This window comes from Canis lupus, chromosome 10, assembly GCF_048164855.1.
Source record: "Canis lupus baileyi chromosome 10, mCanLup2.hap1, whole genome shotgun sequence".
Lineage (NCBI taxonomy): Eukaryota > Metazoa > Chordata > Mammalia > Carnivora > Canidae > Canis > Canis lupus.
In genome coordinates, this window is record NC_132847.1 from 54,602,462 (window position 1) to 54,617,777 (window position 15,316).

Here is a 15,316-nt window from a genome sequence, read left to right on the forward strand (position 1 = left end):
TACACTGTTTACAGAAATATCTGTTATCTAAAGATGATATGCTATAGTAGATAAGAAATCACAAAAGGTGCTCTGCCAATAACTACCTGTTTAACCGGACCTCTCAGAAAGCTTTCCTGAGCCTATTTCTTCATCTATAAAACCATCCGTGACTGGTTTATTATTAGAAAAGTACAAAAAAAAAAAAAAAAAAAGAAAAAGAAAAAGAAAGAAAGAAAGAGAGAGAGAGAATACATGCAAAAGGGGAAAACCTGGCACAAATTCCAACAAGAAGTATCATATTGAAGAGCCCTGCCTGGATCACCTACACAATTATTCTCAGAAATTTCATATATCCAATTTAATGTACCACAAGCATTTCTCTTTCAGAACTAGTCCCAAGCCCCAAACTACCACTCAGACACAAAGAGAAAATGAGTTGGCTTTGATTAGCAACTCTCACTTCCTTAGATTTATATACATATATATAAATACATGCCTTGGCCCACAACTCTAAAATCCAGAAGCCACTGTATAACTAGTTTCCTTTTGGTAATATTAATACTGACTTCCATTACTAAACCATGCTTCTCTAGGAGTAATGGACTGGAAACTGAGTTGCCAGTAATTCATGTGAGCACATCCTAGCAATTTTGTCAATAAACTAATGATAATACCTGCCTTAATTTATTTTCATTTCATATACAGCAAAAATTTTAATCACATTTTACCCACAGGTATCAAAAGTGATAGAAAGCAAGTCACCATGTTTTCTTTTTGAAATATACATCACTATCAAACTCTGGGCACTAAGCTAGTAAGTAGTGACAGCTTTAAAAATATCTTGCATGCTTCCATTTTTCCATTCCTACACAATTTCATCCATCTGTAATATCTTCTACTTTCCTATAGAACTTGGCCTATTAAGACAAGTGATTAAGACCACAAGATCAAAAAACAAGAATATTAATACTGGTCAAATAATAAATAGCAGCTCAAGAGAAGACAAACATTCTTCAGAAAAGCTGGCTAAAAAGTTAAGTTGAAGAAGTCCTCTAAGAAGAATACTTATTCCCACATTCAACAGAAAATAAGAAGATGATACTGAGAATATTGTTTTAAGCCTTCCTAGAAACCACCTAAAATGTATCTGTGACTTTCAGCCCTACATAGGGAAAGGGTAAATATATAAGAACCTGGAAGAAAGCTTTGAAGTGAGCATCCTCTTGAACGGTAGTATTCTGATCACTTGGGAGGAGAGGGAACAGGCTCTGAAGTCTCACCCTTTCACAAATCACCTTGTTAGGATGGCCAGGTAGAGGTGTTGAATTGGCCCCGGGAGATATCTGGGAAAAAGAGGGAGAAGAAAAGGATAGTTCATGGCTAGCCGCACCAATGTGGAGAATCATGTCTATGAAGGACAGTCTGGATTTTCTAGGTATTTGTGTTAGCAGAGACTGGAAAGAAATTAAAAATTAATCTTAAACATCAAAACAAATATAAGGATGGCAAAGGTTGCCTCTGGCAACAGATCTCTTTTACAAAAACTTTTTTAAAAGACCAAACAGCACTGCTCAAAAATGCTAAGTCTTTCCTATGTTTCCCATATAATATCTACTAATATCTTCTTCTGTTGGTATTAATTCTAAAATTCTAAAGGATAGGGAAGACTTCATGTTAAGAGAACCTGAGATAATACCATGCATCTTAAATACAGAAAGATTACTCTCTGTCTTGACTAAGATAATATTTTTCATCCTATTTTTTAATTAACCTTCTTTATGATCATGCAAAGACAACAAGAGATTTCAAAACATTGGTAGCAAAACTTCTATAGTGACCATAGGCATAAGAAAGAAGAGTTTGTGGACATCTCAGCTCTATTCAACACAAACTCAGTGACCTTAAGAATAAAGGAGGGACACCTGGGTGGCTCAGTGGTTGAGTGTCTGCCTTCAGCTCAGGTCGTGAACCCATGGTCCTGGGATCAAGTCCCATCAGACTCCCCACAGGGAGCCTATTTCTCCCTCTGCCTATGTATCTGCCCTCTCTGTGTGTCTCTCTCACAAATGAACAAATAAAATCATAAAAAAAAAAAAGGATAAAGATCATAAACCCCAAAGCAAATGACTGCATGTTTTAAATGCCTGACTTGATTGTAGGTTAATCCCCTTAAACTCATACATAATATCAACTTAAATCTGCAGGACTTTTAATCATGGACATCATGAGCATCACTTGTTCCACTGTGCTGTGGAGTAAACTCCCCTTGGGAGTTAAGTTTTGTGAACTTGCTTACCCCTACATTGAAGACCATGTGCTTTAAACCACATGTCTGGTTTTCAGTTTCACTGCCTCATTCATTCTCTTACATAGAAGTGTCTATTCTGTGCTGCTTAGGCAGCACATATACTAAGTGTCTACTCTGTGATAGACATTAAACCAAGAAGACCGGCATGGTTTCCAACCTTCAAGAAGAGTATGCTATGAAAAAGAAACAAAAGCAAATCAGTGTACAATGTACAGAATATCATCTTTCTTTTTTTTTTTTTTTTTTTTTTTTATGATAGTCACACAGAGAGAGAGAGAGAGAGAGGCAGAGACATAGGCAGAGGGAGAAGCAGGCTCCATGCACCGGGAGCCTGACGTGGGATTCGATCCCGGGTCTCCAGGATCGCGCCCTGGGCCAAAGGCAGGCGCTAAACCGCTGCGCCACCCAGGGATCCCGAATATCATCTTTCTATGATAATGCTAGGCACACGGTGCTATGAAGAGGTAACCGGCAAAAGACAGCAGTATAGTCAAGAAACTGCAAAATGTTCAGTTTGGCTAGGCAGTATAGAAGTAAGCAGAAAGGAAGGCAGATGATGAAGTAGCATGTTAATTATATTAATACTACTTGTATAATAGCCTTCCTTAACCCCTTTATAAATTGTTTCTGGTTTACTATGAGCCTGGTAAGCAGATAACCAAGCCTGATGGTAAGACTAAAATTATTTCTAAACACCTTCTTAGGAGCAAAAGCAAAAATCACTTGAGGGCAGTAACTTTAGAATTCACAAAATGTTTTCAACATGAGCTAAAACTTATCTTTACACTTACAAACATAAATGTGCTAATATTCTATGACGAAGTATGAAGTGCAGAATTAAGGATTATTTACTGATTGCCTCCTGCAAATCAAGAGTTTGTTACAAAAGATAAAACATGAATCCCATCACTCAAGGAGCTTATTCTAGTTTTCTTTTTTTTTTTTTTTAAAAAAAGGTACAAAGCAGCCAAACTATAAGGATGGTATTTTAAATGAATAAATAATAAAAATAAAATCTTTAAAAATAAAGCAGTTCTCTTAAAACAGTATCTTCCTTTATGTTAGTTTCATGTTATTTTTGTAATCTTCTTAAGCTTATAATTTACAAGGTATCTTTGAAGACTGTTTTATTTGGTTTTGTTTTTAAAGATTTTGTTTATTTATTAATGGGGGACACAGAGAGAGAGGCAGAGAGGGAGAAGCAGGCTCCTTGCACGGAGCCCGATATGGGACTCGATCCCGGGTCTCCAGGATCAGGACCTGGGCTGACAGCGGCACTAAACCACTGAGCCACTGGGGCTGCCCTGAAGACTTTTAAAAAGTTCACCTGTCTTCAACTATCATACCTGAAACAGTCTGCATGAGTACCATTCTTATAAACTACTTGTACAAGTAGCTAGCTTGGAGAACAAATATCAGAGGATCAGGTTTCCTCTCTTTTATACTTTGTTCCTTTGAAAACTTAAGATTTCAGTCATATATAAATAAAAATTAAAAAAAAAAAAGAACGAATCTGGTAAACTCTGGCCCTTGTGCTCATAAGTTAATAATTTTCAAGCATATTCCTCTCCTACCCACAACAATTTCCTTTGGTCAGAAGCTCCTTCTGTCTAGAAAAAAGGGAGGACAAACAATACAATGGAGAAAAGCTATATTTAAATACTGCAGAATACCTGGTTGGCTCAGTCAGTTAAGTGTCTGCCTTCAGCTCAGGTCATGATCCTAGAGTCCCACATCCCATTAGCTCCCTGGCTCCATGGAAATTTTGCTTCTCCCTCCCCCTCCTGCCTGCCACTCCCTGTGCTTATGCTCTCAATCTCTCTGTCAAATCAATCAATCAATCCATAAATCCTTTTTAAGATACTGTAGTTAATACAGATCAAGGACAAAATGAAAGATGGGGTTTTATACAGGTGCACCCACTGTATAAAATCACATATAATCATTCTGTGTGTCCCTGTGAGGCAGAATTCTAAGAAGGCCTCCAAGATTCCCACCTCTGGTACACATCTATATAATCCATCCCTCCATGGTGTGTAGGCAGGACTGTAAATACAGTGGATTTCATTCCCATGGTTAGGTTAAATTATATAACCTAATTATATGAACCCATTCACAGAAGTAAAGGGATTTTCAAGTGTAATTAAGATCCCAAGTCAGTTGATTTGAAGTTAATCAAGGTAAGCCTGACTTAAAGTTCCTAAAAGAGGAACTGACTCTTCCTGAAGAGATTCTCCTGTCAACCCTGTAGGCAACCACTATGTTGTTAGAAGACATATGAACAGGACGGGGTCATGCTGCAGAGACAAGAAGGCACCCTGTAGGAGCTGAGAAGGTCACCAGTTGACAGCTAGCAAGAAAACAAGGGACTTCAGTCCTACAATTACAAGAACCATATTGAACCAACCAGTGGCTTGACAGAGGACATCAAACCTCTCCTGACATGGCAGCATCAGACAGGTAAAACCACTAACAGCCCTGCAGCTAACCCATGTCAAGATTTCCTGTTCCATGTGTTTATCCGTGAGGTAACAGGTTCATGTTTTATGCTACTAAGTGTGTGGTAATTTGTTACACACAATAGAAAATTAACAGGACATATATGTATCGAATAGAACAGAAATTGCTCTTCCACACCTGAAGAAAGTTTCTTCTCCAGAATCTTAGCTGTATTAATTTGATGAAAGATCTAAATTAAGACACTTATATCTAAGCAACACAGCAGTTTTCAAAATCTGGTAATAGTGAACTTCATACTAGGAACTGAACTGGCTCTCTGATCTTTATACACTGCAAGTCAGGGTTAACTGACTTGCTTAAAGCCATGTTATCTCATAAATATCAAAACCATAATTTGAAGCTAAGTCTATCTGGCTCTAAAATTCATGCTGAATGAATGAATGAATGAATGAATGAATTTCATGCTTGACCCACTAAAACACCTTGTAGTTTAAGAATTTTAAAAGTGGGCAGCCCGGGTGGCTCAGCGGTTTGGCGCTGCCTTTGGCCCAGGGCATGATCCTGGAGACCCGGGATGGAGTCCCACATCAGGCTCCCTGCCATGGAGCCTGCTTCTCCCTCTGCCTGTGTCTCTGTCTCTCTGTCTCTGTGTCTCTCATGAATAATAAAATCTTAACAAAAAAATTTTTTTTAAGTAACATTTGGGGCACCTGGCTGGTTCAGATAGAAGAATATGTGGCTCTTGATCTCAGAGTTCTGAGTTTGAGCCCCATGCTGGGTGCAAAGATTACTTTAAATAAATAAAACTTCTTTTAAAAAGTAACCTTCCTTCTTGTAATTTAATTGGATTAATAAAAAACTATTTCACAAAGTCTATTTAAAGCTATTTTAAGTATTTCTACATAAATTATTTGACATAACTCTCCACTACTTCCCTCAATCTTCCTCATTTAAAATACTGTATACTGTAACTGGAAACTGATACAATTCTCTTTTTCTCTAACCTGGGAACTGTTGAACATTACAAAGATACAGTAACTTAAGTCTTTGCGCAGCATGCAACCTATGTTTTAAAAATCCAATAAAGGAAACATCCCTGAGACCTGATTAATCTGCAACTCCCCACACTTCTCATTTTTAATGCTTATTTACGTATAACTATATGTCAAATTTACCCAGCATAACTGAGAAAACCACCTGTTTCATAAGACTAAAGTTACAGAATAGTTTAACCTTTTAAGCACCAATATGATACTATTTTAGGCCATCTTTTGTTTAATGTGGCCTTACCCTGTGTGGTAAACCATAATATAACCAACAATTAAACTTTTGTCTTGAAGAGTGTAATTATTATGTTACGGTGCTAAAAATAACACAGGGCTTAGGTCCAGATATTGTCTCGGAACTTGCACTCTACAAAGCTGCTCCTGGTAGCAGCTTCCTTTTTCATTCATTTACATTTTTCTTATAAAGATGAGGTAGAGGATAGGCAGGTGCATGATCTCTAGGCCACACATTAAAATAACCTACTTTCTTCAACATAAATTGCTAAAAGGCCAATAGTCTTCTCCAAACAACCACATTATTCTTCAGGGAAAAAAATTGTTCATTGTTACTAGCAGCATTATCAACTAGTCAAAAGCACTCAAATCACAGCCTTTCAGAAGGAAAACAAACCGAAACAAAACAAAAAATGAAGAGTGAGGTAGTTAGTGTTGACCCCACCAGGTCTTTTACTCCTTCCTCTAGGTGAAGTCTGGGTACCTAAAAAATGAAAAGGTCAAATCCAAATTATCTCAAAATCCACATATTCTCACTGCTTTCATGATGGCAAATGTTAATCTCCTGGAAAGTAATCAAATAGATTTTATCAACTACTTGAACAGTTTGAGTCAGCAATCTTTCATCTGAAAAATTCTCGTTTTACTCTAATATGGGAATACCCCCAAAATACAGGAAAAGCCACATGCACAAATGTTTATCACAGTACCATAACAGCAACAATTTAAAATAACTAGAAGTGATCTAAATGTTTAACAAATTAGTACTTGCTAAGTAAAATAATGGTATATACATGATTGGTGGACTATCACACAGCCTTAAGCCATTCAAGGACTGGTACTACCTCCTGAAGGAAGATCACTGCTGTTCAGCACTAGAATGATCATTTTTTATATTTATTTTTTTTATTTTTTATTTTTTTAGAATGATCATTTTTTAAAACAAACTATTATTCCCATTCTTGAGTTAAGGCAAACAAACTGGGTTCATGTCTTTCTGGGAGCACAACAGAACCAGATTTGGTGAAAATGACTGAAAGGCTTCACCATCCTTTCCCTAACGCTATAGTCCCATATATTACTTGGGGGTGGGTGGGGTGGGGACACACACATTACATGCAATTAAGGAGGTCTGTAACCATAACATCTACTGATCTACTGAGAAGGTGGACATAAAGGTTAGAAAAAATAAGTTACAAATTATTTAAATAAAAAGGTTTTTTTTTTCTTTCCCCTCCACATCCAGATTTGCCTGCACATTATTCTCCCAGCAAGGAAGTGTCTGAAATAACTTTATTTAGGGTGGTAACCCTTAGCACAATGCTCTAAAGTATCTCAAGATTTATCTCTAAAAATTACAAGGATTTGGAAAGTACACAGACCATGACCAATCCAACCAAAATGAAAAATTTATACACAAATATATGTATGTATGAAAAGATAAAGTGTGACTAGGCTCTTTATAATTCTTATTAAACGAAAAAAAAAAAAAAAAAGATTCTTATTAAACGGCAGCCCTGGTGGCTCAGCAGTTTAGCACTGCCTTCGGCTTAGGGTGTGATCCTGGAGTCCAGGGATCGAGTCCCATGTCAGGCTCCCTGCATGGGGCCTGCTTCTCCCTCTACCTGTGTCTCTGCCTCTCTCTCTCTCTCTCTGTCATGAATAAATAAACAAAATCTTTTTTTAAAAAAAATTCTTATTAAATAGGGCAGCCCGGGTGGCTCAGCAGTTTAGCACCACCTTCAGCCCAGGGCCTGATCCTGGTGACCCAGGATCGAGTCCCACCCACATCAGGCTCCTTTCATGGAGCCTGCTTCTCCCTCTGCCTGTGTCTCTGCCCCTCTGTGTCTCTCATGAATAAATAAAATCTTAAAAAAAAAAAAAAAAAGATTATTAGATAAAATTCCTAATCAACTCATATTGACTGCACGTCTACCATGTGCTAGATGCTATGACTACTTGGGAAAAAGAAATTATTCTTGCTCTTAGACTCTGGTGAGGGGCAATTCAATAGGAACTAAACGAAGAAATAGGGCCCTCTAACAGAAATGAGAAGATAAGTGCTGAAATTCTTAAAAAAGGAACATGAAAAGATGTAAGAGTTGGGGGGAAAAATGAGACTGTCTAGATGGCCCCTCTTCCTCTATCTGCTAAAATTTCTCACTTGTTAATTTACTATACAGAATTCAGGCATTTGCTTCATCTCCAGAAAGGCCGTCACTCCAGGAATTTAACATTTGCTGAATGAACTAGACCAAACTACATTCAAATGTGTTTACAATCTGTATACTCTCTCCAGAGATAAATAAAGCAGATTATGTAGTTAAAGTAGAAAACAATTGAAAACACATGCCTGATATATATGGCCAACAGGAAAATAATCAGAAAACAAGACCCAGACACTACACAAAAACCAGCAAAGTGAATTACAAAATGAAGGTGGCCTAAACAAGACTGAAGCAGGAGAGAGAGAGAGAGAGAGAGAGAGAGAGAGAGAGAGAGAGAGAGATGGAATAGCTGGAAAAAGACAAAGATAATCTTGACTAGTAATCTTTCCATACAGATCAATCATTTGAGATTTCTGAGTATTTCTCCATCATAGTTCCCACCCACAGCCTTGAAAAAAAGTAAATATAAGCACAAATAAAGAGTCTGGTAATATAACTAAAAGGTTCATCCAAAGCTATTGGCAGAGAGACAATAGATCTACACTCCACATTGTGATGCTAACAGATTCAGTTATGTCTATGCCATCCTATGTCCACTCTGCCTCAAAAGTAGGATGCTCTAGTAAAGAAAATTTTCAGCATTTACTCAGATTAATACTTGCAAACTTAGTTCCCTATAAAAACAGGATGGGTATATCAACCTCAGCAAGTACAGAAACAAACTACCTTCCAGAGTCACAGAAGACATCAGAGGTGGAGGGACCACAGACATCATTTAAATCCAACTTTCCTATTTTACAAATGAAGCTCTGTGGTCCACATGGCCAGTTTGTGGCAAAATTTAAACTATATCCTTTAAAGTCTACTAAATCTCTCAGCGATAAGTCTTATATATTTTAGAAATCAACTTAAAATTGAACTCCTGTAATGAATAGACAAGGTTTAATAGGTTTTTGAAAAATGAAACATTATGCCAGTAAGTTTACAAACTAGCAATAACTGGAGAAAGGAGTATGTGAGGAGATACAATTCTCATTAAAAAATCCAGTTAGTCATTTTCCCCTTTTGACTGCAAGTATGTCCCAAATCACTGCATCGGATCTAACACCTGTATTCGGTCTTGTTACTTCTGTAGAAGTCCTATTTCTTCCTTTCCAGTATGTTGTCTGAAAACAGGAAAATTTTTACTTTGATCCCAAATGTCCTTAGATTTTTAAGTTTTGATTTCACAAAAATTGAGAGAATAGCTGTTGTTTTTTTAATTTGATCCTAGTTAAAAGAACTGAAGTAAATATTTTAACAATAGCACCTGTAAATCAGGGCCAAACACGATCCCAAGAGGCTTGTAATTCTAAAGTAACAAATCGGCTGTGCAGGAGTTGCACACACTTTAAACTTTCAAAGTTACGTGCGCCACAACGTTAAGAGAAGGAAATATCACATGATGCCAGCAATGACATGTATTCATTTCTATTTAAGGTGGAACCATTAGCATACTCAACTTTTATAGCACAAAGAAAAAAGGCTACGTCTCTTACAGAGCCTACGTACCGAAACAAAAACTTTACTTTCTTTCACTCTCAACAATTTGAAAAATTCCTGGTTCAAAACCAACCTCTCTCATTCTTCGGCCCTGAAAGGAAGAACTTCCATCCCCTGAGAACAAAACGCAGCCCGAACAGACGGCTGCGGCGGCAGAAGGACGCGCGAAAGGGCCCCGGCGACCGGGTTCCGCGTTCTCCTGGTGACATCATTTCACCTGCGCCTCGGCAGGCGGGAGGGAGCGCGCGGCCGGGGCCCTCTGCCAGGCGGGCGGCCGCCCCCGCGGGCTGCACCCGCACCTCCAAGCCGCCACCTCGGGAACAAAGAGCGCCGGGCGGCCGGGCCGCGCCCCAACCCGCGGGCTACCACACCTCCTCCGGGTTCCCGGAGCGGCCCCGCAGGCTCCCAGCGGCCTGCGGCCCGGCCCGGCCCGCCCTCGCGCGGGAACCAACGGCCGCGGCGGCCAGTACCTGCGAGGGGAGGCCCCGCCCTGCGGGGCTGCTCCCGCGGCTCCTCGCTGGGCCGCCGCCTCCTATTGTGACTGCTCGCCCAGCCCGCGGCCAGCTCGCCAGCTCCGCCGTCCCCGGGCCTCCTCACCCCCGGAACCCGGGCTCCGACCGAGGCGCTGTCACGGCGCTTCCTTCCTCCCGGCACCATCACACGGGCCGCGCCAGGAAGCCGCTGCGCGCTCAGGGCTGACAGAGTCCGCTAACGCCTCGGGGGCGCCATCCTCTCCGCCCCCGGCCCTAACTGCCGGGGCCGCGGCACCGTCCCGCCCCGCCGCACCCCGCCTCGCGGCTCGCGAACACGCCGTGCCGCGCCGGCGCACTGCCCTCCGCTGCGCGCGCAGGCGACACCCCCGGCCAGGCCGCAAGATGCGCGAGCACGCGGCGCTCCCACTTCGCGGCTCGAGGTCGCCGCCCGCCTCCCTACTCGTCCCCCCAAATGAACAAACCTAGCAAGTCCAGAGCGCGAGACCGCCAGACGCTCCTCCCCTCTCCCCCTAGGCTCGGCTCCGCGCGCCGAGCCCCCTTTGTTTCCACCCCGCGGGGAAGGGGGCGGGGCGGCGCTGCGCGCGTCCGGGCGCGCGACGGGGACTAGTTCCGGCAACAGAGCCCGTCGCACAGCGCCCCTGCGCAGCCCCGCCCCGGCCCGCCCCTCACCCCGGGCGCTCGGCGAGGCCAGGCTACCCTGGGGCCCGAGCGGCTCCTAATTCGTACTCATCTCCGATCTCCCGCTCCTCCCTCCAAAACTCCGCCATCAAACAGTAACTAACCTCACTCAATTCACGGTAGAATATGTATTCATGTGGCCCTAGAAGAGGAATTCTTATTGATGTAGAAGGAGGTGATTATTTTGAGGTGTCTCTCAAAGAAGCAACCAGGTTGGAACCCAACGTATCCAACTAAAGGCCTAATTAAACCTATTATTCAGACCATGCTAAGAGTAGGAAATAAGATCGGTACAAAGACCGCAGGCGGCATAGTGCCTGTCCTGATCACGTTCAAGATCTAAAAGGGAAGACAGATATACCATAAAAGCACAATAAATGCAAGGAAAAGACAGCTAAGTGGTATCAGAGGAAAGGTGGGCCATCAAGGGGGCATTATGAAAGAAGTGGACTTTAAGCAGATAGGAAGTGGTTGATACCATCAAGGATGGTGATCATAGTTTAGGGTAGTCCAATCAGCAAAAACCTAGATTCTTACTTAAACCAGTCTCCTTCCTGCTCTTGGCCTCAGCTGCCTGCAGTAGAAAATTAAGGAATCAGACTAATGTTCAAAGATCTTTTGAATAGGTATGAGTAACACATTATTTGTGTACATTTGTCTCCCATTATCAGACTGAGCGCTGGCTCTCTGCTTTGGCTCTGAAACCCCAAGGTCTAAACCAACAGCCTGAAGCACAACAGCAGGTGCTTAGCAACTACGAATCAAAGTTCCAGCAATAAATCACAAGCTTTTACAATTCCTGGACAAAGAGAGTTAGAATGATATAACAGGCACCGAAAAACACAACCCCTCTCTCCTAACCCCAAACCCCTATTAATGTAGTCATTTTATCTAGCTGACTCTTCCTCCCAACGTGCTGTCTTCCAAAGCTGTCAGTTTGTAGATGATTATATCCAAATTGTAAAGGGTTTTTTTTTTTCATTTCATGATACTATCATAAATCCCAACCACACTTTTAGATGCATCCAATGCAATCCGTTTCTAACTTGTGAGTCCCTCAATAATTCCCCATCTACTGCTGTAGCTTCACCTAGCTCCTGGCAGAACCTCAGCTGCACAAGCTTCCTCACATAATCCAAACCACTCTGAAACCACTCCTCTTGTATACTTGGATATTAGCTATGTGATGAGAGGAGGAAAGGAGAAAAAAAAAAAAAAACTGGGAAAGAGAAGGGAAATTAACATTTGAGAGCTCTCTATCTAATCAAAAGAGCCAGATCCCTCAAGTGCTGAATCTCAGCAGCAAAAATCTATTACAGTACTCCAGGATTTCCATCCCTTAAGCTTAATGTGAATCCTCTAGGGCCTCAGCCAATCCTTTGTGAGGCAAACTCCAGGAGAAACCTTCTCAAATGGTTAAGACCTTAGCTACCTGGGCTCTTGGGGTTTAACCCAAGAAGTCTGTGTAGATGTAAACAATAACCCCACAACTCAAAGTTGGGATAGTTTGAAATTTGTACTGCAATTTCTTCTCAAATTCATTTTCTTCACCAGAAAATCTAGTATCTTGCTAATAAACACCCAATCAAGAGGATAGGCTTTAAACTAGGCCAGTTTTGACCACCTGATGTAGCAGGTGGTAAATTACAAGAGAACAGTTGTTCAACCCCAGTCCACCTAAAATTTTATTTGGTGTCTGTTCAAAAAGGTGCAAAACCTTATTGGAGTGGTGTCCAATAAACTTTCTGGATAGAAATGGTCAATACCTGCATCATCCAAAAGGAAGCCACATGTGGCTACTAAGCACTCAAAATGAGGCTAGTGCATCTAATGAGTTGACTAGGATCAATTTAAGCAGCCACAGGTGGCTAGGGAGAGCACAGCACTTGTAGGCGAAGGAACTGATTGTTGCAAGAGCTTTTTGAGACTTCTGACTCCAAGTAATTTAAGTCCCCTCACTTCTAAAATGAAAATACACCAAATCACTGCTTACCAAAAAGAAACATATTAAAATTCCTTCAAATGTGTCTGGTCACTGGGCTTCCCTACAGTAGTGACCTACTATTCTAATACATGGGAGAAAAACAGCTGAGATTTTGATTGGGCTGGGCTGGAACAAGCAATGAATCTTTACAATACTGATCTTCAATCTATGAACAAGATACATCCTACTATTTACCTAAGTCATCAACTTTTTTTCAGTATTTCTTTACATTTTCTATACAAGTCTTACATATTTTTTGTTCTTTGGTTTATTCCAGGTTTTATATATAATTCCTAATTCCAGAAATATATATAAATATATGTAATGCATAATTATATATATAATTATTCTAATAGTTTATCTCAATCTTTTTGAGTTTTCTGTACATACAATCCTTTTGGCAGAAAATAATGACCATCCAATTTCTTTCTTTCCAATACATTTTTCCTTTTCTTTGTCTTGTCTTACTGCATTAACTCAGACCTCTAATGCGGTGCTAAATAGAAACAGTGAGAACATACATTTTTGTCTTATTCCCAAACTGGAAAACTTCCAACATTTCACCATTAAGTATGATGTTTGCAGTAAGTTTTTTGCAGATCCCTTCCGCAATTAGGAGAGTTCTCTTTGGGGATCCCTGTGTGGCTCAACCGTTTAGCGCCTCGCTTCCGCTCAGGGTGTGATCCTGGAGACCTGGGATCGAGTCCCATGTCGGGCTCCCTGCATGGAGCCTGCTTCTCCCTCTGCCTGTGTCTTTCATGAATAAATAAAATCTTTAAAAAAAAAAAAAAAAGAGAGAGAGAGAGTTCTCTTTTATTTCTAAATTTTTTAAAGTTTATCACAAAGGGATGTTTAATTTTAGCAAACTTCCCTGCAGCTATGAGATAATCATACACTTTTTCTGTTAATATGTGAATTACATTGACCGGTTTTGGATGTTAAACCAATTTTGCATTCCTAATAAAATCCTGTCTTATTACCCCTTATTATATATATGTTGTCGGATTTAGTTGAACATGTTCCCATGTTCGTTAGGATTTTTATATCGTGTCCTTGAGTGAGAATAGCTGTTGTTTCCATTTTTGTAATGTCTTTGTCAAGATTTGTTAACAAAGATTATGCTAACCTTAGAAATGAATCAGGGAGTTTTTTCTATTCTCTAGAATAGTTTCTGTAAGATTGGTGGTGTGCCTTCTATAAACATTTGGCAGTATTTGCTGGTTAGCCAACTGAACTTAGAATTAAATTTGTCAGAGTTTCTATCTTTTCCTTAAAGATTTTATTTTAGGGGCACCTGGGTGGCTCAGCGGTTGAGCGTCGGCCTTTGGCTCAGGTCATGATCCTGGGGTCCCACGTTCGAGTCCCACATGGGGCTTCCTGCATGGAGCCTGCTTCTCCCTCTGCCTACTACTCTGCCTCTATGTGTCTCTCATGAATAAATACAATCAATCTTTAAAAAAAATAAAGATTTATTTTAAAGTAATCTCTATACCCAATGAGGGGCTCAAACTCACAACCCCAAGATTAAGAGTCTCATGCTCCACCAACTGAGCCAGCCAGGTGCCCCTGTCCTTTCCTTATTTTTAACAAAGAGGAGTATTAGGATAGGCTTAATAGGGCAGCCCAGTGGCTCAGCGGTTTAGTGCTGCCTTCGGCCCGGGGCCTGATCCTGGGGACCCGGGATCAAGTCCCACATCGGGCTCCCTGCATGGGGCCTGCTTCTCCCTCTGCCTGTGTCTCTGCCTCTCTCTCTCTGTGTCTCTCTCATGAATAAAATCTTTAAAAAAATAAATAAATAAAAGGATAGGCTTAAGATCTCATACTGAAACTCACAATCTGCTTCTAGAAAACTAACTTCCAAAATTGTGAATTTGAAGAGTTCTCTTGCTAGAAATACATTAAAAAAAAAAAAAAAAAGATTTATTTATTCATGAGAGACACAGAGAGAGGCAGAGACATAAGCAGAGGGAGAAAGAGGCTCCCTGCGAAGAGACTGATGCAGGACTCATCCGGACCCCAGGATCACAACCTAAGCCAAAGGTAGATGCTCAACCACCAAGCCACTCAGGTAGGTGCCCTAGAAATAATTTTTGAGCACACTAAATAACCAATAACCACAAATAAATTTTACATAAGTGATAGTTAAACAGTCTGCCAAACAGTAAATATAAAATTTGGTTTGGTGCTCAATTTTGCATTTCTAAGACATCACAGACTATCTAAACATGATTACCCAAAGGGCCTTTATACAAGAGAAGGGACTCTGAAGCTATACAGGCTTTGTTCTTTTACACATTTCTATCACAATACCTTACAGTATTAATGTCTGTTTCCTCCATTAAACTGTAAGCCCCTCAAGAGCAGGTCCTATTTCTCTTTTGTTTTTTATCACTGATATCCATATTGGAAAAATGTTGGTT

The 15,316-nt window shown here is 40.6% G+C and overlaps 1 protein-coding gene across 10 annotated transcripts in view; it reads right to left on the reverse strand.

Annotated features, from left to right (window-relative positions):
- The window catches only part of RNF38 (ring finger protein 38), a 66,486-nt gene that overhangs the window by 43,339 nt on the left and 7,831 nt on the right, over nt 1–15,316 (reverse strand). For 2 of the 10 annotated variants that reach the window (XM_072841941.1, XM_072841945.1), the window contains exon 2: nt 1,176–1,325. The exons of 1 other annotated variant lie outside the window; for it this stretch is intronic. In XM_072841941.1, the coding sequence (XP_072698042.1) occupies nt 1,176–1,325 (150 nt within the window). Of the gene's footprint in view, nt 1–1,175; nt 1,326–9,749; nt 9,972–10,210; nt 10,550–10,695; nt 10,809–15,316 lie in introns of those variants that run through there. 7 more of the 10 variants (XM_072841947.1, XM_072841946.1, XM_072841940.1 and 4 more) reach the window with 7 other exon arrangements.